Genomic DNA, 24,736 nt, shown 5'->3' with positions numbered 1-24,736 from the left:
GACCAGGCAGAGGTTGCAGATGGCAGGTTGCTGACCACCTCCACGGTCAGCCCCAGGGGGGATAGTGCTCTTTAAGAGAGATGGCACAGGCTGGCTACCATGGTCCTGCCCTGGAAGCAGGAGGCAGCACACAGTGGGGGTCAGTCCCCAACTAGCTGGCTACCTGGAGGGGTCCAGGACACAGCCCCCGGTGCTGGCAGCCACAGAAGTCTCACTGCTCCATCAGGGAAGTCAGGGGTGGTGTGGACTCTGAGAGTGGACAAGGTGCCAAGCATGATGGCACCCCGCTTAAAGAGACAGAGATGGGAGATACCATCAACAGAGGGACCCGCCTCAGAGGGGCAACCCCTCAAGGTGGCAGTGCCAGCCACAGGCTGAAACTGGTGGCTTCTGGAGAAAGATGGCAGTGCCCTCAGGAATTTGATGGGGGCCATGGGAGGTCTTCAGGGACTTGTACTCTCAAGGACCCATTTGCGAGGACCAGCCACCAGCCAGACTTTCTAGTTCAGGTAGAGAACCCAAAAGGGCAGGGCAGAGATGAATAAGGTCCCAGGGCCTTGCACGCTAGAAATTTTCCGACACAAGGGTTTCACACAGACACAGATACACACACACACACACACACACACACACACACACACACTCACACTTCCAAAATCGCCCTTGCAAACAAGTTGAATCTTATTTGCCTTCATATTTTAAGTACTGATATCACTTCAGCAAATATTTTAATGTTTCTGTGCTTAATTAGCACCCTAAGCTATTTTTTATTAAATAAAATCATATAATACTTCTATAAATAACTATCAGTTCTGCTTTCCAGTACTTTTTCCGAAGTCCAATGAGCAGGTATGTTTATATTATACTTAAGTACAGAAACAGAAAAAAGAACATAAAATTGCATTTGTTGCATCAATTGAGCAAGGGACATAAAGCAAGTTTGGTGGCTAGTACTAAATATTAGCAATTTCACTGTCAGAGAATAGCACTTTAGAGAAACTCAGATTACAGGGAATTTATTCATTTGAAAGTGTTCTTCACAACCCAGATGAAAAATGGGATGAAGACCTAAATAGACGTTTCTCCAAAGAACACATACAGATGGCCAGTAGGCCCATGAAAAGATGTTCAAAATTGCTAATTATTAGAGAAATGCAAATCAAAACTACAATGAGGTACCGCCTTGCACTGGTCAAAATGGCCATCATTAATGACTCTATAAATAACAAGTGCTGGAGAGGGTGTGGAGAGAAGCGAACCCTTCTGCACTGTTGGTGGGAATGTAAATTGGCACAACTACTATGGGAACAGTATGGAGGTTCCTCAGAAAACAAAATGTAGAACTAACATATGACCCAGCAATCCCACTCCTGGGCATATATGCAGACAAAACTTAGAATTCACAAAGATACATGCACCCCTATGTTCACTGCAGCACTATTCACAATAGCCAAGACATGGAAACAACCTAAATGTCCATCCACAGATGAATGGATGAAGAAGATGTGGTCCATATATACACAATGGAATATTACTCAGCTACAAACAAGAACTAAATAATGCCATTTGCAGCAACATGGATGGAACTAGAGACATACTAAGCGAAGTAAGTCAGAAAGAGAAAGACAAATACCAAATGAAATCATTTATATGTGGAATCTAAAATACAACACAAATGAACCTATCTACAAAACAGAAACTGACTCAGGGACATGGAGAACAGACTTGTGGTTGGCAAGGAGGAGGGGGTGGGGGGTGGGATGGACTGGGAGTTTGGAGTTCGTAGATGCAAACTATTACATTTAAAATGGGTAAGCAATGAAGTCCTACTGTATAGCACAGGGAACTATATCTAATTTCCTGCAACAGACCATGATAGAGAATAATACTAAAAAAAAAAAATACATATATATATATATATATACACACATATATATGCATGACTGAGTCACTTTGCTATACAGCAGAAATTAGCAAAATGCTATAAGTCAACTATACCTTAATAAAAATATTTTAAGAAAGTGTTTTTTAGATACTATAATTTTATGCATATTACTATTTTCAACCCTACAAGTAAAATAAAAACAACACTGCCATGGTAAACCTCATTCATGAATAGAGGTAAGAATTTGCATTTGACCAAAGTTCAAATGCTTATTTTTATGGAAATGAAGACTTGGTGAAGTATGAAGAAGCAAATACTATGAAGATGCTGTGGATACCCAATGACACTCTGTGGTCCATGGGCTCATGGGCTGGGGCTTCCATCTACATTCTTGTGCAGCTGGGGCTATACTCTGCCAACCACCTTTCAAAGGAGTCCTGACATTGTAGTGAAAGGGGCAAATCTGCATTTGTTTTCTCCCCCACATTCTCTCTCACCCACTCATCCTATAAGCGCAGGATGAATCCCTCCTGTGTGTCTGGCAGGTGTTCTAAGGCACTGAGTAAATCTACTTCCTCCTGAGTCATATTCAATCTTATCTCTGCTCTGTTGATGTACCATGCAAGGATAGAACAATAGAAACTTTAAAAATAAAGTAATTTAATGCCTCTTTCTTCTCTCTCTCTCTCTCTTTTTTTTTTTCTTTAGTCTTTTTAGGACCACATCCAGGGCATACGGAGGCTCCCAAGCTAGGGGTCACACTGAAGCTGTAGCTGCTGGCCTCCACCATAACCACAGCACTGCAGGAGCCGAGCCTCGTCTGCGACCTACACCACAGCTCACGGCAATGCCGGATCCTTAACCCAGGGATCGAACCTGTGTCCTCATGGATACTAGTCGAGTTTGCTAACCACTGAGCTACAACAGGAACTCCATTCTTTCCTTTTTAAACAAGTTTTATTGAAGTATAGTTGACAATGTTGTGACCATTTCTGCAGGACAACAATGTCAGTCCTCTAACACAGTGCTGATGTTCTCAAAGCACCCTGACGAGAAATGAAGACGCTGTGTCTTTGACCTTGTCAAAAACCCAGCGCATGGTGTGCAGGCTGGCTGCCACAAGCATCTCTGAGAGCCAGTGGCATCTAGCCACTGTTTCCGTTTTGTGAACCCCCCTCCTCTCCTCTGGTCAGCCCCTTCCCAGCACCTCTCCTCTGGTCAGCCCCTCTCCTCTGGTCAGCCCCTTCCCTCTCCTCTGGTCAGTCACACACCCAGGCAAAGATACTGACTGAGGTCTCAGAACTCCCCCTTTACTGGGAAGGCAGAAAGAAGACTTGCACAGACCTTTGCTGTTCGGGCAGCTAACTCCCCTTGGCCTTCAAAGCCCCAGGGTCTGTACATGCCTCTGTGATTCCTAATGGTGTACATCACAGAGAGACAGGTCGGTACAGAAAGGCAAAGCCATTCCTTCCCAACAGGAGCTTCCAGACCTCATGGTAACTTTGGCTGTGAACTCAAAGCCTCTTGACTCAGAGCAGATCCTGAATTAGGGTGGTTTCGGACCCTGCCTCTGTTTGAAACCGAGTACCTTCAGAGTCATTACACAGTTTACAGAGTGCAGCCAAGTAGCCCCGAAGCCAGGAGCGGGCCGCTGGATCCCTCTCCAGGGCATCAGGAAGCCCCCGGCAGAGAAATGGAGCCATTTCCGGAGGGCTTTTGGTTTCAGCCAAAAGGACTAATATCATAACATCTCGTGAAAAATGCATGGCAGATGTGAAATGAGATGTAAATTGTGGTATTTTGTCTCCATCCATCCAGGTGGCCAAATGCAGAAAGAAAAATCAAACCACCACCACCAAGTGAATCGAATTTATCTTGGATGAGACCTGTAGGTTTTGCTTGGTGAATTTCTCTAGACATCCATCAGGTTTACTTTTGCTTTGATTTTTATTTTACTCTAATGAGTAATGGGATATATAAATGGGACTCTTCTCCACTCATATCTGGGATTGATTTTGCCACTGGTGGGTTCATTTGGTCCTTAATAAAAAAATCTTTACTACCGGAAGCAAATGAGATAACTCAAAAAGAAAACAACATGAGGCAGAAAATGTCTGTCTGGTGTGAAGAGGGGAGAGGTGACCAAGGCCCAGCTCTGCAAACAATCCAAACCGATCACTTAAAACAAGTTATCTCTTTGTCTATCTCCTCCAAAAGTAGGTTAAGACATTGTCATCTGGGTTAAGAAGCACATAACATTGAAACACAAGGTTTCTCCTGGCCCACCCACCATCCAGGACCTGAACATGTGAGGTATGACATGCACTGCCTATAGCTGCTGGCCTACACCATAGCTGCAGCAACACTCAATCCAAGCCATGCCTGTGACCTACACCACAGCTCACAGCAACGCCGGATCCTTAACCCACTGAGAGAGGCCAGGGATGGAACCTGTGTCCTCATGGATACTAGTCAGATTCCAAAGAACCACAAGGGGAACACCTGCCTAGGCCAGTTATTTCAATTCTCCTCTCACTCACAGGTGTGCCTGAATCACAATGAGAAACCTTTTCTCTTTAGTTACTAGGAAACTAAGGAAGAGGAGTTCCCTCTCTTGGCTGGAGAGCTATTCAGTTGCAGTGTCAGGAAATTGGTTTGGGTCTCCAGAATGTAAACAATTCCCAGTCACCCCTTTCCTCTAAACAGAAAGGCCACTCTACACAAATGTTCACCATGGATATTTCACAGGAAACTGGAATTAAATTAGTGACTAAGAGGAAAACCAAGAAGGTCAGCTGCTCAGAGGGTGCACTGAAATGGCCTCTCAATTCATCCTTTAAGTCCAAACCAGCTCACAAATGCTAGGCTCCTATTACAAAGGCTGGCTGCGTTATGAGCAGAGCCCTCAATAACTGCCACCTACAGCTGTCTTGCCTGCGATCTGTGCCTCCTAGATTCCAGCCCCACACGACCCCATTAAGTTGTAAACGGATTTTATTTGCTGAACAAATGTTAATGCCATTCTGCGTTAATGGATAATGCTACGAAAAGCACCGAAGTATTACAGCACTGGAGCCTTTAAGGATGAAATACAGTCTAACTCAGAAAACTGTCTGTTACAAACATATGTCCGCCACGAGGGCTCCCAGCCCTGGGCGCCCATCTCTGTGGAACTCAGTTATAATTTCTCCCTTGGTTACATGAATTTTGCAGTATTACACAGATTTATTAGGTCCCGGGATTAAACATTCTCGGAGTAAGAATAAAAAAATAATTATGCTGGAGAACATAATGTAATATTCAAATGACTTGAAAAAAGTCACCTCAGCAAAAATAAGAGTGGGGGGAGGAAAAAGAACTTTAAAGGGGAGGTGGATAACGCTGGCCATAAAACCTCTGTGAGTTCAAGGGCACGCATGCGTGATCAGGCACTTTTGATCATAAACTTGTGGGGGAAACCTCCCTTTCACAGCAAAACGCCTGAGTGGTTTCGTGAATGAGCCGGGGAGTTGGGGGGGAGGTTCTTCCTTTAATGAGACAGCACAGCAGTTGGGTGAGAGGGTGCTGGTGCAAGATGGTGTTGGTTGAAATCCCAAGCTCTCCCTCGTGGTAGCTGTGTGCCCTTGGCCACTTGGATTTAACCTCCTGGTACCTCAGTTTCCTTGACTGTAAAATGGGAATGGCAACAGTGCCCAGCTACATAGGAGGCGGCTCTGATGGTCCAACGAGATAACACGTGCGAGAAACTTACAAGTCTGCCTCAGACACAGTACCTGCTCCATAAACATTAGCCCCTCCTCGGTGGTTGTGATTGGATAGGAAATGAATGGAATGGAAAGAAATGCAATGGAAACCTTTCCTTACAAGGGGTCTCCAACATCTGGGGCCCCATCCTCTGTTTTCTCCACTCTGGACCCTTTCTCCTCTCCCGCACAGAAACAGCATGCCATGAGGTCACCAATGATCTTTCGGTTGATGAATCTACTGTAGGGGTTTATTTTATTTTTTTGTCTTTTTAGGGCCACATCTGTAGCATAGGGAAGTTTCCAGGCTAGGGGTCAAATCGGAGGTGCATCTGCAACCTGCTCCACAGCTCACGGCAACGCTGGATCCTTAACCCACCGAGCGAGGCCAGGGACTGAACCTGCATCCTCATGGATACTAGTCAGGTTCTTAACCCCCTGGGCCACAAGGGAAATTCCCAATCTGTGATTGTTTTTTATTGTCCTCTTAGAAATTCTCTGCCCTGTTGAATGGAAACTCTTTCCCTGGTTTCTGTGACTTGTCATGGCCACAATCTTCCCTCGGCTTCTCTCATCACTCCCTTTCATGATCTGCCAGGGGCCCTTCCCTGCCCTGGCCTTTACACGGTGGAATTTAGGCTCTTGTTGCTTCTCAGCCTTTAGTCTCTCTCCGGGCAAAGGGACCCATTTCTACGGTTTTATTACCACTGTGCTAATGAATCCAAAATGCCAGCCTGCAGCCCAGACATCTGCTCTGAGCTCATCTACATTCTCTACGTCTCCTTGGACGTCACACAGGCACCTCAGTCTCTGCACGTCTGCAAGTTAATGTGTGATGTCCTCCCTCCCCCAACACCAGCATCTCTGTCCATCTTCCCTCCTCTGTGACAGCCCAGCCAGCATCCCTCACCTGGACCCTGCAACTGCCTCCCACTCCTCATCTTTCCTCCTGCCTCCCTGCAAGCCATCCCCCACCTCTGCCTGGCCCATCTGACCGCATCACCCTTGCTCAAATCCTCCACTGGTTCCCCTATCCTTTCAAGCTCTTGAACACAGCCAGGCATGACCAGCCTCCCCGCCTGGCTTTTCCTGCCCGCTCCCCAGCCATGCCACCTTCTCCTTCCCTGCCAGGCGCCGAACAAGCTGGGTGCTTCATTCCCTCTGCCTGGAAAGCTCCCCATTTTTCCTCGTCATCCTCCAACTCTTAGTCCAAAGGCTGCTCCGTCAGGGACGTTGTTCTTGACCCCAAATCAGGTAATGCACCCTAGAGTCAGTGCTCATAAACCTTTGAGTATTTATCACAGTTAACATTATACATTTATGAGATTTAAAAAAAAAAAAAAAAAAAGAAAGGAATTCCCATCGTGGCGCAGTGGTTAACAAATCCGACTAGGAACCATGAGGTTGCGGGTTCGATCCCTGCCCTTGCTCAGTGGGTTAACGATCCGGTGCTGCTGTGAGCTGTGGTGTAGGTCACAGACTTGGCTTAGATCCCGCGTTGCTGTGGCTGTGGCATAGGCCAGCAGCTGCAGCTCCGATTAGATCCCTAGCCTGGGAACCTCCATATGCCATGGGAGCGGCCCAAGAAATGGCAAAAAAGACAAAATAAATAAATAAATTAATTAATTAATTAAAGAAAGAAAGAAACTTCATATCTATGCCTCCCAGCACACCATCGGTTTTGAAAGTACCAAAAGGGCAAGGACTCATGTCTGTCCAGCGACCATCGTTCCTGGGTGCCTCCCACATGGAAAGGATACGTGACCGCTTGTCGATGAGGACCTCAGTGTTTGTTATTTTAAAGTATTTTTCATGACCCTGCATGTCTTCCATAATAAGAAGGAGCCGTCACTTTTTGAATGAGATGGTTGCAAGTGGCGAGTATCTCTGGTAACCTTGGGAATATCAGGTTTACCTGAGCTGATGGCAAGGAGACAGGAAAATTGGATCACAATGCTGATCTGCAAACATCCCGCATCAACGGGGCGAGGGTACCTCGTGGACGACTGCAGCAAACGGGCTCTGCAAGCCATCCATGGTCCCTGACCTTCTCCTCAACAGGATTCTCTTCACTTACTTGCTCATTTCTTTAGTCATTCCGCAAAATCCTGAATTCTAAATCTGGACATTGGGGACACACCCCCATGTGGGAAGAATGCTGATGTGGAACGTGTACATGACAAACACAACAGGCTGTTGTAACTGAGAAGGGGCCCTGACTTGTGTCTGGAGGAGAGGATGCACTTAGGACAAGAGGCAAAAATGATTCTGGAGATGAGCAGCAAGAGAGGCAAGTGACAGCCAGCATATGCCAGGCAAAACTGGGAATGCAGACCTGATCTTCCAGGAGCTCCCGAAACACCAAGGCCACCACTGATACCTTAGGCTGATGGGTGAGGGGAGAGGAAAGGGCTTCCCTGAATACCAGCACCCCGTCACCTCCAAGTCTGTACTATCGCCTCTCCTGGACATGCATCAGGAGCCCTGGGAAGAGTGGAGCTTAGAGCTCAGCGGTCTTCTAAGGAGGATGACGTCTCCTCTACCCTGGACCCTGCACAGGCACAGGGACCAACGATCTCGCTGGTCCAGGCTCTCCCTCCTGTACTGCACCTGCTTCAAGGGGGACAGGGGGCAACACCAGTGGGATGATGGATTAGGGGTCAGTCTCCTGGAAATGCAGGAGTCGGGTGGGGGTGTGAAGTTCTCATCAGCTCTCTTGGGGAAAAAACAAATGCTTTAAACTCTTGACAGCAGCATTCAGTTTTATTTTAAGTGAATTCTGCATTACTGAAAGTATATTCTTTCGGTGTGTGAACTACTCAAGCTCTTTATAAACTCCAAGCCCTGCTTGGAGTATGGAACAGAAAGATCAAGTGACAGAGTTCTTCCATATCCTCAGAAAAGATAAGAAAGGATCAGAAGGGGTAGGATTTTTTTTTAAACAGTTAAACAGCAAAACCAAAGAGGGGATGGTGTGTTGTGGTTTCTTATCACTTCACAGAAATAAACACCATAACAGATCTAAGGAAGATGGTTTAAATGCTGAATATTCGGACCCCAAACATGAAAGTATGTTGAAGGAGAAAATAGGAAAAGTACATCCGCATTTTACACTATCTGTGTTTAACCTGAAACGAAGCCCCAAGATAGAGAAAGTATAGATATAAAATACAACATGTATCTGATTTAACATACACTTAAATGCCAGAAACGAAGTTACCACACTTTGACAACAGAGGTTTTCTATATAAACCTCTGTCAGAAAAACAAAAATCGTCAGAATTCAACAAGTCAAACACCAAGTAACTATTTCGGTCAGTGTGAGACCAAAAAGGTTTATTCATGAAACAAAGCTTGGGATGAAAAAAAAAATCCTACCTCTGACAAGTTGATGGTTAATGCAAAATTTTAAACCAAATAATCGCATGATGGTAATTTACTAGCAATTCAAGAAAAAGAGTGTTGGATGCCCCAAAGGTAAAAACCTGTTAAAATAAAGTTTTGTTTTGTTTTTTTTCTTTCTAGGGAATCACCCTAGCATCTGGTCTGATTTGTCTTGGTGTCTCGCTCCGTGTAATGTCAGCTTTTTGAGAGCTATAAATTAGTAAGTTATCCTGATGAAAAAATACGAGTGAAGAAAAAAATACAGGTGGAAGAAGACATCCTGATTCTAAGTCTGAATACTTAGGTGAACACTCAGGTGTCAGCACAGCCCAGCCTAAGTGACACTGGCTCACAGAGGGTATGCATATGCTATGACAAACTGGAAAGGATAGGCTGACAGAGTCATAGGCAAAATACTAACATGTGTAACAATAGAGAGATAAATTTTCAAAGCCAAGCATTACCTCTTTGTCAGAGTGCTTCTGATTCTCATTAAGTTTAGGAGAAAAATAACAAGGCAACCTCTGCCTGCCTGGAAAGCAGACACTATTAAAAGATGCTTTAAAATAGTTGGCTGATAAATGGGGGCATCCAAATGCAAACACGACCATATTTCTCATCTCAGCTCCGAGGTTCTATCCGCCAGCTGATCCCTCCAAGACAGTGTCACCTCAGCCTGGGCAGAGGCACCAGACTCAGGTTGAGCTCCTTGGTTTCTCACAGAAGCCATTGCTTTGTAAAGTGTCATTTTGGCAACTTTGGCAATTACCCTCAGAAAGGGGAGACATCAAACAACCCACGAATAATGGGCTCAGTTGGACACTGCAGCCACGTGCCTCCTTCTGCTCGAAATCTAGGTCAAGCAGTTGGAAAGATTTGTAAAAGAATAGGCTTACCCGAATGATTTCTTCAACACAGCTGTTGGTTTCTCCAGATCTACTCTCCTGCAAAGCAAAGGGGAAAAAAAATTAAGCCCGAAAGAACAGATTTAAGGTGACAAAGATGGCGACACATAGCCTCCAAGCCTAACGGCATTTGGATCAGGGAACATGCCGAAAGTGGGACTTGCAGATAAGCTCCCATCACAGCTGAGGCCGCCCCTCCCCCGCCCCAATAATATGGCTGTGCCCCAGATGGGGAAGCCAGGAGCCCTGCACGTGCCCCAGTGGCAGCGCTGGGCCCTCCAGCCACGTCGACTCTAAGCGGGGCAGGCTGCTAGGTACAGCACACTACTGGCAGGTGTGGCCTCCACTGCCAAAGTGGATTCAGCCACCCACCCAATACATGACGGGACCTGCCAAATTCAGGGTTGCTATGGCTAAAGTGAAAGTCTGGCAGTTCAGTGGTCCTCGGAGCTGGATTTGCTGGGTGATGGGCTGAAACCCAAAAGCCCAAAAAGAGACACATTCCATCAGCATTCCCAGAACAGGCTGGGTGTCATGCCCCAGAACCACTGGTTCTGTAACCCACACAGCTCAGTGCTGAGGAGATAATATTAGCTTCTGAGGAATGGGGGCTTCATGTCACAGCTGACTCTGGGGAACCTTTCAAGCTTCAGAGATGCTGTTACTACAATATTCCTGGAGTGCAGGAGGTAGTTTTGTGGCAACGTGAAAGTAGTGTTTGCAGGTTTGGGGTCTCAGTGAGATACTTCTCTGGCCTTTTATTTCAATGACATTGACCACAACTCAGTGTGGCTTCCTAGAGTGAGGTCTGCTTCTCTATGTCTTCCCCGAGCCCATTCATTTCCTCCCCACAATTCTCTCTCCTCCAGGAGATGCTGATCAGCATCTTCCAGGACTTCCTGGTTCTTACAAGTCATCTTTCAGATGGCAGGTTACTCATGACTTCCTTGGAGGAGCATCTCTAGAAAACTCTCCCCTGGAACACTCATCCTGGATCCCACACCCCTGGAAAACCTCTCCCTGGAACACCCATCCCTGGAACTCTCATTCCTGGAACACCCATCCCTGGAATTCTCGTTCCTGGAACTCTCATCCATGGAACACCCATCCCTGGAACTCTTGTCCTTGGAACTCTCATCCCTGGAACACCCAGCCCTGGAACTCTTGTCCCTGAAACACCCAGCCCTGGAACTCTCGTCCCTGGAACACCCATCCCTGGAACTCTCATCTCTGCAAAAACCCATCTCTGGTTAAAGGTGTATTTCCAGGGTCTCTTTATACATGGAAACATTTAAAAAATTTTTCGTAGAATACACATACCATAAAATTTACTATTTTAATCATTTTAAAGTGTATAATTTACTGATATTAAATACATTCGCGATGTCACCATTTTCTAGTTTTAGAACTTTTTCATCACCCTGAGTGGAGACCCCATGTCCCTTTAGCAGGAAATCCCTATTCCTTCCTCTCCCCCAGTCCCTGGTAACCACTCGTCTATTTTCTGTTGCTATGGATTGTTCTACTTTAAATATTTCATATAAATGGAACCATACAACATGCAGCCTTTTGTGTCAGGTGGGTTTCATGTAGGATAATGTTCTCAAGGTCCATCCACATTGTAGCACAGGTCAGCACTTCATTCCTTTCTGTGGCTGAATAACATTGCACTGTATGAACAGACCACCTCTTGTTTATCCACTCATCAGGTGATGGATAATTTGGTTGTTTCCACTTTGGCGACATGTTAACCCGTCTATCTACAAATGCCTGTGCACAAGTTTTTGTTTGAATACCTGTTCTCACTTCTTTGGGGTATAGAACTAGGAGTGGAATTGGTGGATCATATGTCAACTCTAGGCTTAGTTTTTTGAGGAACTGTCAAACTGCTTTCCATGCTAGATGTACCATTTTATATTCCTACCAGCAATGTATAAAGGCTCTAATTTCTCCATGTCTTCATCAACATTTGTTATTTTTCTAGTTATATTTTGGATAATAATCATGGCTACGAAATGGTATCTTATTGAGGTTTTAATCTGCATTTGCCTAATGACTAATACACTGAGTATCTTTTCACGTGCATATTGCCTATCTGTGTATCTTCTTTGAAGAAATGTCTTTTGCCCACGTTTTAATTGGGTTGTTCGACTTTTTATTGTTTTAAGAGTTCTTCCTATAATTTTGGATACTAGACCCTTATCAGATATATGATTTGCACATATTTTCACCTATCCTGTGGGTTGTACTTTTGGTCTTTTGATAGTGTTCATGGATGCACAAAATTTTTAATTTTGGTAAAGTCCAATTTACCTATTGTTTTCTTTATTGCTTTGTTTTTGGTGTCACGTTTAAGAAACCATTACCAAATCTAAGGTTTGAAAGATTTATGTTCTTTTAAGAGTTTTACAGTTTTAGTTTTTATATTTAGGACTTTAATCCAACACCTCGAGAACTTTTTGGTGACATTTATTTTCTTACGGATTATTTGATGTTTTAGTTAAACTAGGAAACTATCTTTATATAAATCAGTTCATTCTAGTCTCACCATTAAAAGATCAATAAAAAAACATGTAAAGTGCAACTATGGTTGTTCACAGTGCATGAACATAGCATGTATGTTTATCCTTATAACTCAAGAAAAACAGGGTGGAATATCATAAAATTAGAAGACCCAAAATGCTTTTACTAATATACCCTATACTCATCTCTCCTATTATTTTTCCAAAAGTTCCAGTTTGGCAACACACATCTAATACACCCCCAACTCCCATTCCCAAAGCCCTGTCTCAGGACTGCTCCGGGAACTTAACCTTTCTGATGCTCTAATCAAACTAGATCAGAGAGCTCTTTTTGGAACTGGCTCAAACCCTGCTTCCTTTTCAGGGCCGCCAGAGACAATCATCACAGAGGCAGTGAGGTGAAGTCTCAGCCAGGCCAGGGCTCAAGAGTCCTTGAAAATGACCTCTGTCAGAGCTCAGGCAGGACTTAGTGATCTAATCAGAAAACACATCTTCAACCTCATGACCATTTCTCTTACCCTACTTCCACTTCCCCTGTAACATACTGGCAGAACAGGTGCTAAATGCTCAATGGACTTTTATTTTCCACCTTGGGAAAACCTGACTTCATGCTCTCCTGGTGGACTCTCCCAGGTACCCAACATAATACAAAGACACTTCATATGCCTGGTTCCTTAAAGCTTAGCTTCCCTGGAAAACCACATTTTAATTTCATTGGAAGTGATTTATATCAATGACAGGCTGCTCTTATGAACCTCTCTCCCTGTAATCCTATAAATGTCCACTACCCTACTCTGAAAAGGGAACAGGGAACATGCTGAGAGAGAAAAACGTAGAGCAGAAGCCCCGTTACACACTTCCCTCATCAGTGCAGACAAAATACGTAGGATGATTACACTGGGTCATCTCGATGGCAGCTCCAACCGTGTGCTGTGATGGTCTGGACAGACCCCTTGCACTCTACTGGAGGGCCCTTTGCGCAGCTGAGGAGGTGCCAGAAGAGAGGCCAGGAAAAAGCACCTCCAACCACAATCTCAGGAGGTCCTGGCTTTAAATCACAGGGTGGAGAGGCTTTGGCAGAGAAAAATCTTGGGCCTTCCCTGGAACATTTCTGACTCCTGGGCCACCTGGGGAAGGGTACCACATTGGGTTTGAATCTTCCAGACCCCGTTTAGATTGGAGTTGATCCAAGAGACACAATATTGTAAAAGGTTTGAATTGGAAGGAATCTTAGAGCTCATTTTAGCCAACTCAGTGACTTCAATAGATGGAGAAATGGTGGCCCAGAAAAGTAAGGGGCTTTGTCTAAAATCATTTTGGTAGCAAGGGACAGTCAAGGTAGAACCCATGTATATCCCTCCAACACTAGTCAAATGAATTTTCTACTATCTCATACTATCTCTCCAAGCTCAACCCTTACAAATGATTCAACTTGAGGTCACTGTCGTTCTTTTTTTTTTTTTTTTTTTTTTTTTTGTCTTTTTGTCTTTTTAGGGTCACACCCATAGCATATGGAGGTTCCCAGGCTAGGGGGTCTAATCAGAGCTGTTGCTACCGGCCTACACCACAGCCACAGCAACGCCAGATATGAGCTGCATCTGTGACCTACACCACAGCTCATGGCAATGCCAGATCCTCAACCCACTGAGTGAGGCCAGGGATGGAACCTGCAACCTCACGCTTCTTATTCAGATTCGTTTCTACTGCACCACGATGGGAACTCTGAGGTCACTGTCATTCTTGAAGTAAGGAAATAAAAAAAATACGGATAGTATTTGGACAACTATACCTAATCTATAGGATGCAGCAAAAGCAGTGAGATTCATTGTGATACAGGCCTTCCTCAAACACCAAGAAAAATCTCAAACAGCCTAACCTACCACCTAAATCAATGAGAAAAAGAACAAAGAAAATCTAAAGTCTGCAGAAGGAAGGAAATAATAAAGATCAGAGAGGAAAAAAGAAATGAAATAGACATTAAAACAGGAAAAAAATCAATAAATCCAAGAGCTGCTTCTTTGAAAGGGTAAACAAAATTGACAAACCTCTGGCCAGACACAGCAAGAAGAAGAGAGGGAGAGAACCCAAGTGAACAAATAAGAAATAAAAAAGGAGAAATCACCAATATCACAAAAAGAAAAAAGCCAAAAGAGAATACTATGTACAGTTATGTGCCAACGAAATTGACAGCCTAGAAGAAATGGACAGTGTTTGGGTCAATCTCTTGCTTCTGTCCCATGCTGCCAATCGTCCATCACTTAGTCACTCTGGAACAGACACATTAACCTCAGACATCACATGCACAGATCAAAGGGGGAATAGACAGGAGAGACAGTGGAGAGAAAGGGTTAATGCTACCATCTCCTCTGTGACATTAACAGATTAGAGGCAAAGATGTTTGCCCTCAGAAACTGGAAGCCAGAATCATACCTCTTTTCTTTCTGCAAATACACAAAGAAGGGGATAGTTAGGTAGGGCTGGGATGGGTAGGTTTTGGGGATGGAGTGACTGGGGTGGGGGGGCGCCTTTCATCTTCTTCCTCAAATCCTTCTCAAATCTGGTTTCAGCTGCAGTTGTGTACTTTGATTATATTTACATCTTTAAAACTTTCCGTGTTTATGAACAAGATTAAAACATGCATGTGATTTTCATCTCCAAATTGATGTTTATATTTTTTCACCATAAAGTCATCGCTTTCCTTGGAAAGGTACCCACTGAGAAGGAGGGCTGCACAATGCAAATTTTAATTACCCGGTATTTGGTGAAGGTTTGTAGCTGTTGCTTCACGCTGAGTTGCTGAGCTGTTGCTCCGTATTTATTCCAACTCTGATGAACCCACCCCATTTTCCTATCATTACATTTTGAAATCTGTCATAACAGTCTCACCTCATTGAACCTCCATCTAAACTCCAATTAAAAACTAGCAACCCCAGCTGATTCTCCTTCTCCACAGCCTTGTCGATCACGTTCCTTTTCCCACGGCTCTGCTTTCTCCAAACTGTACCACTGAGAAATACACACCACGTGCTCTGCCAGGGAAATGTGGGGAATGGAGCTGGGGCTAAGCAGAGCTCAAGAAATAGCCAGGAGCATTCTACCACCTCCAGAGGCTGGGTCCCTAGTTACCATGCCAAGCACACAGCTCCGGAAGAATAGTGCTGAGCTTAAGGAGAAAAGCCTGGATCCCATCAGTGGGAAATGGCATCAAACGTCAGAGGAAGCGAAGAGGCACCCTTTCTCCAAAAATAGCTTAACTCCTCATCTGATGCACTGAAGGCGGAACTTTCATTCTAAAGAAATACTGTGTCAAGGTCACAAAATCTGTTTGTCTGCAAGCCCTCAAAAGGCCCTCGTACATTTAGAAACTACTGATCATAGGCATGCTCTTAAATAATTCTGCAGAAGTATTTTAAAATAAGTCTTACTGTTATTGATTTGCAGAAAAACTGAGATACAAAGAAATTAGGTGTCACGTCAGTGCCACCAACGGAGTGGGTGAGGATCATTACAGATCGATGTGAAGCCCCATCCACAGGCTGTGTCCCCAGCCTTACCTGAGGCTAGGGTCACCTGAGGACAAGGATGCAGTCAGCCAGCTCTCTCCTCAGTGGGTCTTACCCCGACCCGAACACCTCCTCTTGCAAGGCTAACTCTGCTCCCATGATGGGGGCTGGAGGCTGGCTTCATCCCTGCCTTATCTCCCTGATCTCCCTCCTTATCCCCTGAATGGGCTCAGCAAACTGGTTCACCTTTTGCCCTGCTGCTCACATGCATCTCTTCCTCTCAGAACTATGATCACCACTCTCACTTAGCCATGTATGCACTGAGGGGGGAAGAAAAAAACAAAACAAGTACAGAATAATAAAGAACAGTGCCTAAAGGTATATCATAAGAATGCAAACAAAATGACAGCAAATGGTGGCAATGTTATTTTCAACTAAAAGACAGTTCATAGCAAAAAAAAAAAAAAAAAAAAAAAAAAAAGTGAATTGGAAAGCATAACAAAGAATGAGAAAAAAATAAGACACTAATAGAGCATCAAAACAAGGTATGCTAAGAAAAAGGAAAAATAGAATTATTAGGGTTGGATGTCTTTAATCCACCCCTATTTTTCCTAATAGACAAAGGATACCAAAAAAAAAAAAAAAAAAAACCCAACTACATAAAGGGGATAGAGAATTTGAAAATAAAATTAAATAGGATAAAGTGAAAGATATAATGAACTAGAATGTTATGAGGAAAACTCAATTTTTAAAGCATACATGAGATGGTTACTGAAGTGGTTATATACTGAGCAAGAAAAGAGCTTCAGGAGTTCCTGCTGTGGCTCAGTGGGTTAAGAATCTGACTATAGGGTCTTGGGTTGCTGCAGAGGTTATGAGTTCAATCCTCGGCCTGGCACAGTGGGTTACAGATCAACGTTCCATATGCCATGGGTGCAGCCATTAAAAAAAAAAAAAAAAAAAAAAAACTTCAAAAAATTCCAGAAAATAGTTATTATACAGCCCAGACTCTTTAACCACAAGTTATCAAAACAATTAAGCTATGAATTAGAACAGCTAGATGTAAAAATCTCCTAGTATTCTTGGAGTAAAACAAATACCACACCTTTATAAATAACTATTCATATCCACAAAAAAATAAAATAATGTAAAAAAAATTATAGGAGGCCCCGAAGATACTCTTAGAAGTAAATTCATACACTACAAGCTTTCATTATTTTTAAGAGGAAATATATGCACTAACCAATTAAAAATTTAAAATCAAAGAGACATACAAAAAGAAGAAAATAACAAATAGGGAAAAACTAATGGAATACTTATAAAACAAAAAAATCAGTATTTATAAAGCCAAAATACAGTTTCTTAAAAACAAAAGGGAAAATAAAATACATTATTCAAAACAATAATAAAGTCACTTTAAAAACCTGTTCAATAAAAAAGCAAGCCCAAATAAACATAACTTGATATAAGAAGGGGACAAAATATATGAAGGGGCTTATAATCATAAGAAAGTATTGATATTAATAATAAATGAAAAATTTTGATGATGTTGGGAACTTTCTGAAAAAAACTGACTTAACAGAGAAAAATGAGGAGTTCCCTCATGGCACAGTGGTTAACGAATCCGACTAGGAACCATCAGGTTGCGGGTTCAATCCCTGGCCTCGCTCAGTGTGAGCTGTAGTGTAGGTCACAGACATGGCTCAGATCCCGGTTGCTGTGGCTGTGGTGTAGGCCGGCAGCTGCAGCTCCGATTAGACCCCTAGCCTGGGATCCTCCATATGCCATGGTTGCAGCCCTAGAAAAGACAAAAAAAAAAAAAAAAAAAAAAAAAAGAAAGAAAGATGAGATTAAGCCTATAAATCTGAGAATGCAGATTAAGTGAAATTAAAAATTATCTTCAAATAAGGCTTTAAGCCAAATAGCTTTAGAGTGAAGTATTTCAAACTTTCAAAGAAGAATTAACTCCCATAAAATTCTCTTCCAGAGTAGAAAGTAATGGAAAGCTATGTGACTTATTTTATTAAATTAGTATAAAAACCTCACATAAGAGAATAAATCAATATGCCTTATGAAGATAAATGTAAAATCCTCAATAGACTGTTAGTAAATATGGTTCAATATTTATTACAAGAATTAGTGGGAATTTAGTGAGATTTCTCCAAAGAATGCAAAAATAGTTTAATATTTAATACTAGCACCCTTTTAAAGTATTGTATCAACAGAGAAAATATGTAAAACTGTGATCATTTCAGTTTTTTTTTTTTAATCTCAGCAGATTTTTTGATCATATACCTAGAAACATCCAAAAGCCCTCCACTGTTACTGTTATTTAAAAGGGAGGTTTAAGAAGTGGTTAGCTATGAACAGTCAAAGCTCAAAAGCTCTTCTGTACAGCAGCAATAAACACTTTGAAAATATGAAAAAAATCCTACCCACAATATCAAGGAAAATAAATGAGGGCTAACCTTAACGAGAAATATTTAAGACCTGTAAGAAAAAATCTTCAGAATTCTACTGAAAGATACCCAAAAGTGCCAGCACGTGACTGAGCCAGGCTTCTCGCATACCCTCCAACCCCAGTATATAACACAAAGCCAAATAAACATAGCAAGAGGAACAAACCGCAAAGTGCACTGACTTGAAAAAGAAAGGAGGTGAATGTCAGGGAACAGAAAACCAACCGTTTTTTAAAGGGTACCATTTAGTGGCATTTGGTACAGCCAGTGTGAGTCACCAGCACCTCTGTCTAGTTCCAAGACATTTCCATGGTTCCAGCGGAAAACACCAGGCCCATTAAGCAGTTTTTCCCCACGCCCCTTCACACTAACTTTTTAATATGACCTTGCTGCAGTAACCAATGCCACACTGAACTGAAAAGAGCAAAAGGGGGAAAATGCTGATGAGCATCATTTACTTGTATTAACATATTCTACGGAGGCTAGAGTATCTCTCATTTATGCATTTATGACCAGTTCCTAGCAGGGCGTTTGATCCCACATGATACGCACTTGAAGATGTTTGATGAATGAATAAGTAAGTGACCAAAACAGACAAAAAAGATTGTTTCAAAACTTCCACTGTTATACTTTCACATGGCTGGTCATCTATGTTAATCTATGTTAATAAATGTCTTTAACACACACACACACACACACATACATACACACAAGTTCCAGTCATGGCTCAGTGGTTGGTGAACTTGACTAGCATCCATGAGGACAGGGGTTTGATCCCTGGCCTCATTCAGTGGGTTAAGGATCCGGCATTGCTGTGATCTGTGGTGTAGGTCACAGACTTGGCTCAGATCCTGCGTTGCTGTGGCTGTGGCTGTGGCTGTGGCTGTGGCCAGCAGCTACAGCTCTGATTCAACTCCTAGCCTGGGAACCTCTTCATATGCTGCAGCTGCAGCTCTAAAAAGACCAAAAAACACCAAGAAAAAAAAAAGATCACCACAGTTATCTTAAAGACAAACTCTTAAAACACCAGCATTTATTTACTTCATTAAAATTAAGCATATTAGAGTTCCCACTGTGGTACAGTGGGTCAAGAACTTGATTGCAGCTGCTTGGGTTGTTATGTAGGCATGGGTTCGATTCCCAGCCCAGTGCAGTGGGTTAAAAGATCCAGAGCTATTGCGGCTCTGGTATAGTTTGCACCTGCAGCTCAGATTCAACCCCTGGCTCAGGAACATCCATGTGCCATGGGACCAGCCATCAAAAAAAAAAAAAAAAAAAATTAAGCATATACTTGTTAATACAGAAACCTTTAACCAATCACTTGGACTCCTGAATCTCCACATTGATATCTGTAAATTAGAGAATGAGTATTAGCCTTCTATCAACAGGCAATGTTGTTAAAGACTCAGTAATCGATTTTTTGGTCAGCTTCCTAGCCATAGGACAAGGCTTTTCGATTATGTTATTATTTTTATAATGAAAATTAGTGATCACAGTCAGAGCTTGCAGTTAAAAGTGCATTTGGTTCTCAGAAAGTTAAGTGGCCTGTCAGGGCAGTGACCCTGTCAAAAAGCTATTGATGACATCAAGAGATTAAAGCCAGAGACAGTGGTTTTACATCCTGATTGCTAATTGATATTGACTGTGTTTCTAGGGGGTCGTGTCTCAATGTACCAGGGCCACCTTCCACACTGTTCTGTCAAAGCTGGGTACAGAAACCACGGAACAGAAATAATGAGCACGGGGTCCCACCTGCAGTCTGAAACTGACAAGCATATTTCAAGACCTCTGTGATATTTCACTGAAAAATGTGTGGTCCTTACTCTTAGCAAGAGGAAGACCACATAGGCTCAGGCAAGAGGGGTGGTGCTGAAGTTATTTATGTATATAGATAAAACCCGCACATGTCAGGCAGATGTCACTGAGACTTCAAAAATGAGCCACTTCTTTTTTTTTTTTTTTTTTTTTTGTCTTTTTGCCATTTCTTGGGCCGCTGCTGCGGCATATGGAAGTTCCCAGGCTAGGGGTCTAATCAGAACTGTAGCCACCGGCCTACACCAGAGCCACAGCAACTAGAGATCCAAGCCGTGTCTGCGACCTACACCACAGCTCATGGCAACGCTGGATCCTTAACCCAGTGAGCAAGGCCAGGGATCGAACCTGCAACCTCATGGTTCCTAGTGGGATTCATCAACCACTGAGCCACGATGGGAACTCCGAGCCACTTCCTTTTTAACATGTTCCTGAATCTCAACCTGCACCCCCTCTATACGTAGTTGACCCCTGAATAACATGGGTTTGAAACACTTATGGACCCCCTTTTTCCAATAAATATAGTACCTATATTTTCATTTTACAGATCTTCAAGTGTAGGGGAAAGTTTGTGTTCAGAGATCACAATATGCTGAATTGAAAGAACTAGGGTTTGAGCCCTATTTCTATCCAAACTTTTTCAGCTTCTTGCCCACGACTGAGTCACTTATCAATTTCTTTGCTTTTGAGGCAGAGAGAGAAGTACGCGGATTTTTTTTCTTTTTCTTCTCAGGACTGCACCTGAGGCATATGGAAGTTCCCAGACTAGGGGATAAATTGGAGCTGCAGCTTCCTGACTACACGACAGCCACAGCAAGGCAGGATCTGAACATGTGTGCGACCTGTGCCGAAGCCTGCAACAATGCCGGATACTTAACCCCCTGAGCAAGGTCAGGGATGGAACCTTCATCCTCACAGATACTAGTCGGGTTCTTAACCCACTGAGACACAACAGGAATCCTGCATGTGGATTTCTGATTGCTCGTCAACTCTAACAAATAACAAATCATATGTTATTTATAGGCAGCAGAAGCCTTGCTGATAGGTATTCCTCTTATATGCTCTTTTCCCTTCAATGATGGAGGGAGATATGTAAGAAAGACACATCTGATGACTATTTATAGCTGGAACATGGTTTTCTTTTCTAATCATGAAATTCTAAACACCAAAACCTGAAGATGGAGCACGTAACTCAAAGGGCCTGAAGAAATTAAACAACTAAAGATACTTAGGACTATTCTGTTGTGTGCCTGATAGTAAGACAGAATCAATTTCCTTTTAGCCATGAATTAAAATGACTATAGTAAATGGCAAAAGTGGGGCTACATATTTGACAATATTCTATTTGGCACATTCTATTAATTTTATTTACGGAGTTCCCTGGTGGTGCAGCAGGTTAAGGATCTGTCTCTGTCACTGCAGAGGCTCGGGTTCGATCCCTGGCCCGGGTACTTCTGCTTACCATGGGTGCAGTCAAAAAAATTTTTTTTGTTTTGTCTTTTTGTCTCTTTAGAGCCACATCCATGGCATATGGAGATTCCCAGGCTAGGGGTTGAATCCACAGCCACAGCAACACAGGATCCAAGCCGCATCTGCAACCTACACCACAGCTCACACCAACGCCGGATCCTTAACCAACTGAGCGAGGCTAGGGATTGAACCTGCATCCTTATAGATGCTAGTCGGGTGTGTTAACCACTGAGCCATGATGGGAACACGTAAAAATTTTTTTCTTTGAGTATTTTGCTAAAGGAGATAAAGCAGAGATTCACAAATAATCCTTAATGTGTTGTGTCCTTCCTAAGTCTTTCTCTCCATTATCATCTCACCTTTTCAAAAAGTTCTCAGGTCACCTGGCTCCCAGAATAGAGTTCATTCTGTGTATTCCTGACATCAAGTTGTTTTTACGTATGCTCTAGAAGAAGATATGCTATAAATACACGCTGAATAAAGAAATCCAGCTGACGGAGTTCCTGTCGTGGCTCAGCAGGTTATTAAGGACTTGACGTTGTCTCTGTGAGGATGCAGTTTTGATCCCTGGCCTCGCTCAGTGGGTTAAGGATCCAGCATTGCCACAAGCTGTTGCAGATGTAGTCCAGATCCACTGTCGCTGTGGCTGTGACGCAGGCCTCAGCTGCCGCTCTGATTTGACCCCTAGCCTGGCAACCTCCATATGCTGCAGGTGTGGTATTAAAAAAAAAAAAAAAAAAGAAAAAAGAAATCCAGCTGAAATCAGCTGGGGTGCAAGGACTTGCCTGAGAAGTGGGAGTAGGCAGCACAGAAAAACAGGAGAAACTGGTATGCATTTTTACTGGCTGGTGAGAAGTTTTCAATATGCAAAATAAAATTTTAAACAAACCTCTCGACAGTACCCTACCTAAAGATTTTCCTCTTTTTTCCTTTTTTTTCTTTTTTTTAAATTCGTGCACATTTACAACATTTTTGTTCCCAAGTCTGCTGGTGGAGCTTCGCTGTTAGTCTTGGAACGTATTTGTAGGGTCTTGGGAGGAAAGCTGTCATTATGGATTCTGTCTTTTCCCTTCCACTCCCATAAAGTGCTCAGTTCCTTCAAAACCAGTGTGTGTGTCCTACTGTAAAGGGACAGTGAGTCCACAGGCCTGCAGAACCGGGGGGGGGGGGTAACCTGAGGCTGAATTTGGATATTAATCCACATGGTTTCCCTTTCCTCCCCTGGGATAAGCCTCAGAAGGTCTGGGGAAGTGTCTGCGGAACCCTGGGTTTCCACATAAAGCATCGGCAGGCAAAGCCATCCTCTGGTGACCCTTCCTGGGCAACTCAGGAAGAGAAGAGACAGGTCAGCTCCTGTGTCCCTAGCATAGAGGGTGAACTGTTTTCTATCCTGGTCCAAAGCCTGTGTGGGGCCAATGAAATGACTGTCTTTATCCCCTCACTGGTGTCACGAAACCCTCTGCAGTTAGAAGCCAAAGGGAGAAAAGCAACAGCTTTATGAAACAAAAAGTTGAATCATAAATAAACACCCCATTTTAACTTCTTTTTTTCTTTCTTTTAGGGCCAAAGTGTAGCATATGATATTCTCAGGCTAGGGTTCTAATCGGACCTGCAGCTGGCACCTACACCACAGCCACAGCAACAATGGATCTGAGTCACATCTATGACCTAGGCCACAGCGTGTGGCAACATCAGCTCTTTAACGCATTGAGTGAGGTCAGGGATCAAACCTGCATCCTCACAGACGCTATGTCGAGTTCTTTACCCACTGAGCCACAATGGGAACTCCAATACCCCATTTTAACTATGCTGAGATTATTGTAGCAAGACGCCTCCTGGGCAGTGCAGATGCGCTCTCTGCAATGTTGCTTAAGGTCTTCCAAGTACAGGGAAGAGGTGGAGAGAAAACCATTTGCTTTGGTACCTTTGTAGTGGCACAAACTTTGATTTCCTGGGCTTCTCTCAGTAGGATGTGACAGTATTTGAATTGATCAGAAAGCAGATTTCTGCCTCAAGAATCTCTCTGAGAAAATTTGAACAGTGTTGACAAAAAATAAAATAAAAGGGCCTGAAATCTAATGAAAACACAGCCAAAATTATATGGGAACAGTGTAATGAAAAAGATCATTTGGCATAAATACCAAGAGCTGTCACTTTAAGTCAGAAAGCGCTGATGAAAATGAATCAAGTTTATTTTCTGTCTAACACAACAATGGCTCAAAGGCCCACAGCAAAAGCAAAAAAGCAAAGAATCGCTCAGCCATCTATCAACCAGCTGCCCTAACCTAATACCAATGAATCATGTGCAATATTTGATTGTGTACCTGATTTCTAACCCTGGGAAAGTAAATGATTTTTGCACACTGCTTCCTTTAGGCTAAAGAAAAAGGACACCCAGAGAGATATCTGTTACAAACTATTTAATATGACATGTGAGCAGGGAGAGAGCTCAAACAATGTGAAAGGGAGGGTGAGGAGGGACAGTAAGAAAGGGCTGGAGACTGGGGGGATGGTGCAGTGAGAAATGGAGCAGCATTAACCCATGACAGAGGAGAAAGAGCATGACTCAGCCTCTGTGTGCACTAGGGCCTGCACCCAAGGAGCCAGCCTCAAAGTGAGGAGGAAAAGAACATAGTCAGGGGGCTTACCCCCCACCCCAGTGAGGGGGCAATACTAAGAAAATGCTCATCACTGGCACATTTGCATTACCTGACATGGCAGTCCTGGTGGGGGTGAGGGCGGGGGTGCGAAAGCACTAAGGACACTGAAGGAAATTGCTGGTGGAGTCACAGAGGCACTCTCTTAGCCACAATCAGAAAAGGCCACAGCTCCAGCTCTTCCCATGATAGGATCCCCAAACTAGAGACTTCTACGTGTGTCCAGGGTCCCCACATCAGACGAGAGGTGGTACGGCCTCAGAGCCAGGAAGAGGGGCTTTTGAAAAATCCAGTTCTCTTTTAATCATTTGGGTCTCCCCCGTGGAAATCACCTAACTTCTCTAGACATCATCTTTTTCATTCATTGCATGGGGATCATAAGAGCACCTACTAAGT

At 43.4% G+C, this 24,736-nt stretch overlaps 1 protein-coding gene across 15 annotated transcripts in view; it reads right to left on the bottom strand.

Moving 5' to 3' along the window:
* The window catches only part of AFF3 (AF4/FMR2 family member 3), a 594,726-nt gene that overhangs the window by 273,740 nt on the left and 296,250 nt on the right, over positions 1 to 24,736 (bottom strand). For all 15 annotated transcript variants that reach the window (XM_021088183.1, XM_021088185.1, XM_021088184.1 and 12 more), the window contains one exon: positions 9,909 to 9,956. In XM_021088183.1, the coding sequence (XP_020943842.1) occupies positions 9,909 to 9,956 (48 nt within the window). The remainder of the gene's footprint in view (positions 1 to 9,908; positions 9,957 to 24,736) is intronic.

This window comes from Sus scrofa, chromosome 3 (genome assembly GCF_000003025.6).
Source record: "Sus scrofa isolate TJ Tabasco breed Duroc chromosome 3, Sscrofa11.1, whole genome shotgun sequence".
Lineage (NCBI taxonomy): Eukaryota > Metazoa > Chordata > Mammalia > Artiodactyla > Suidae > Sus > Sus scrofa.
The sequence above is the reverse complement of the archived record's forward strand: the minus strand, read 5'-3'. Positions and strand labels throughout refer to the sequence as shown.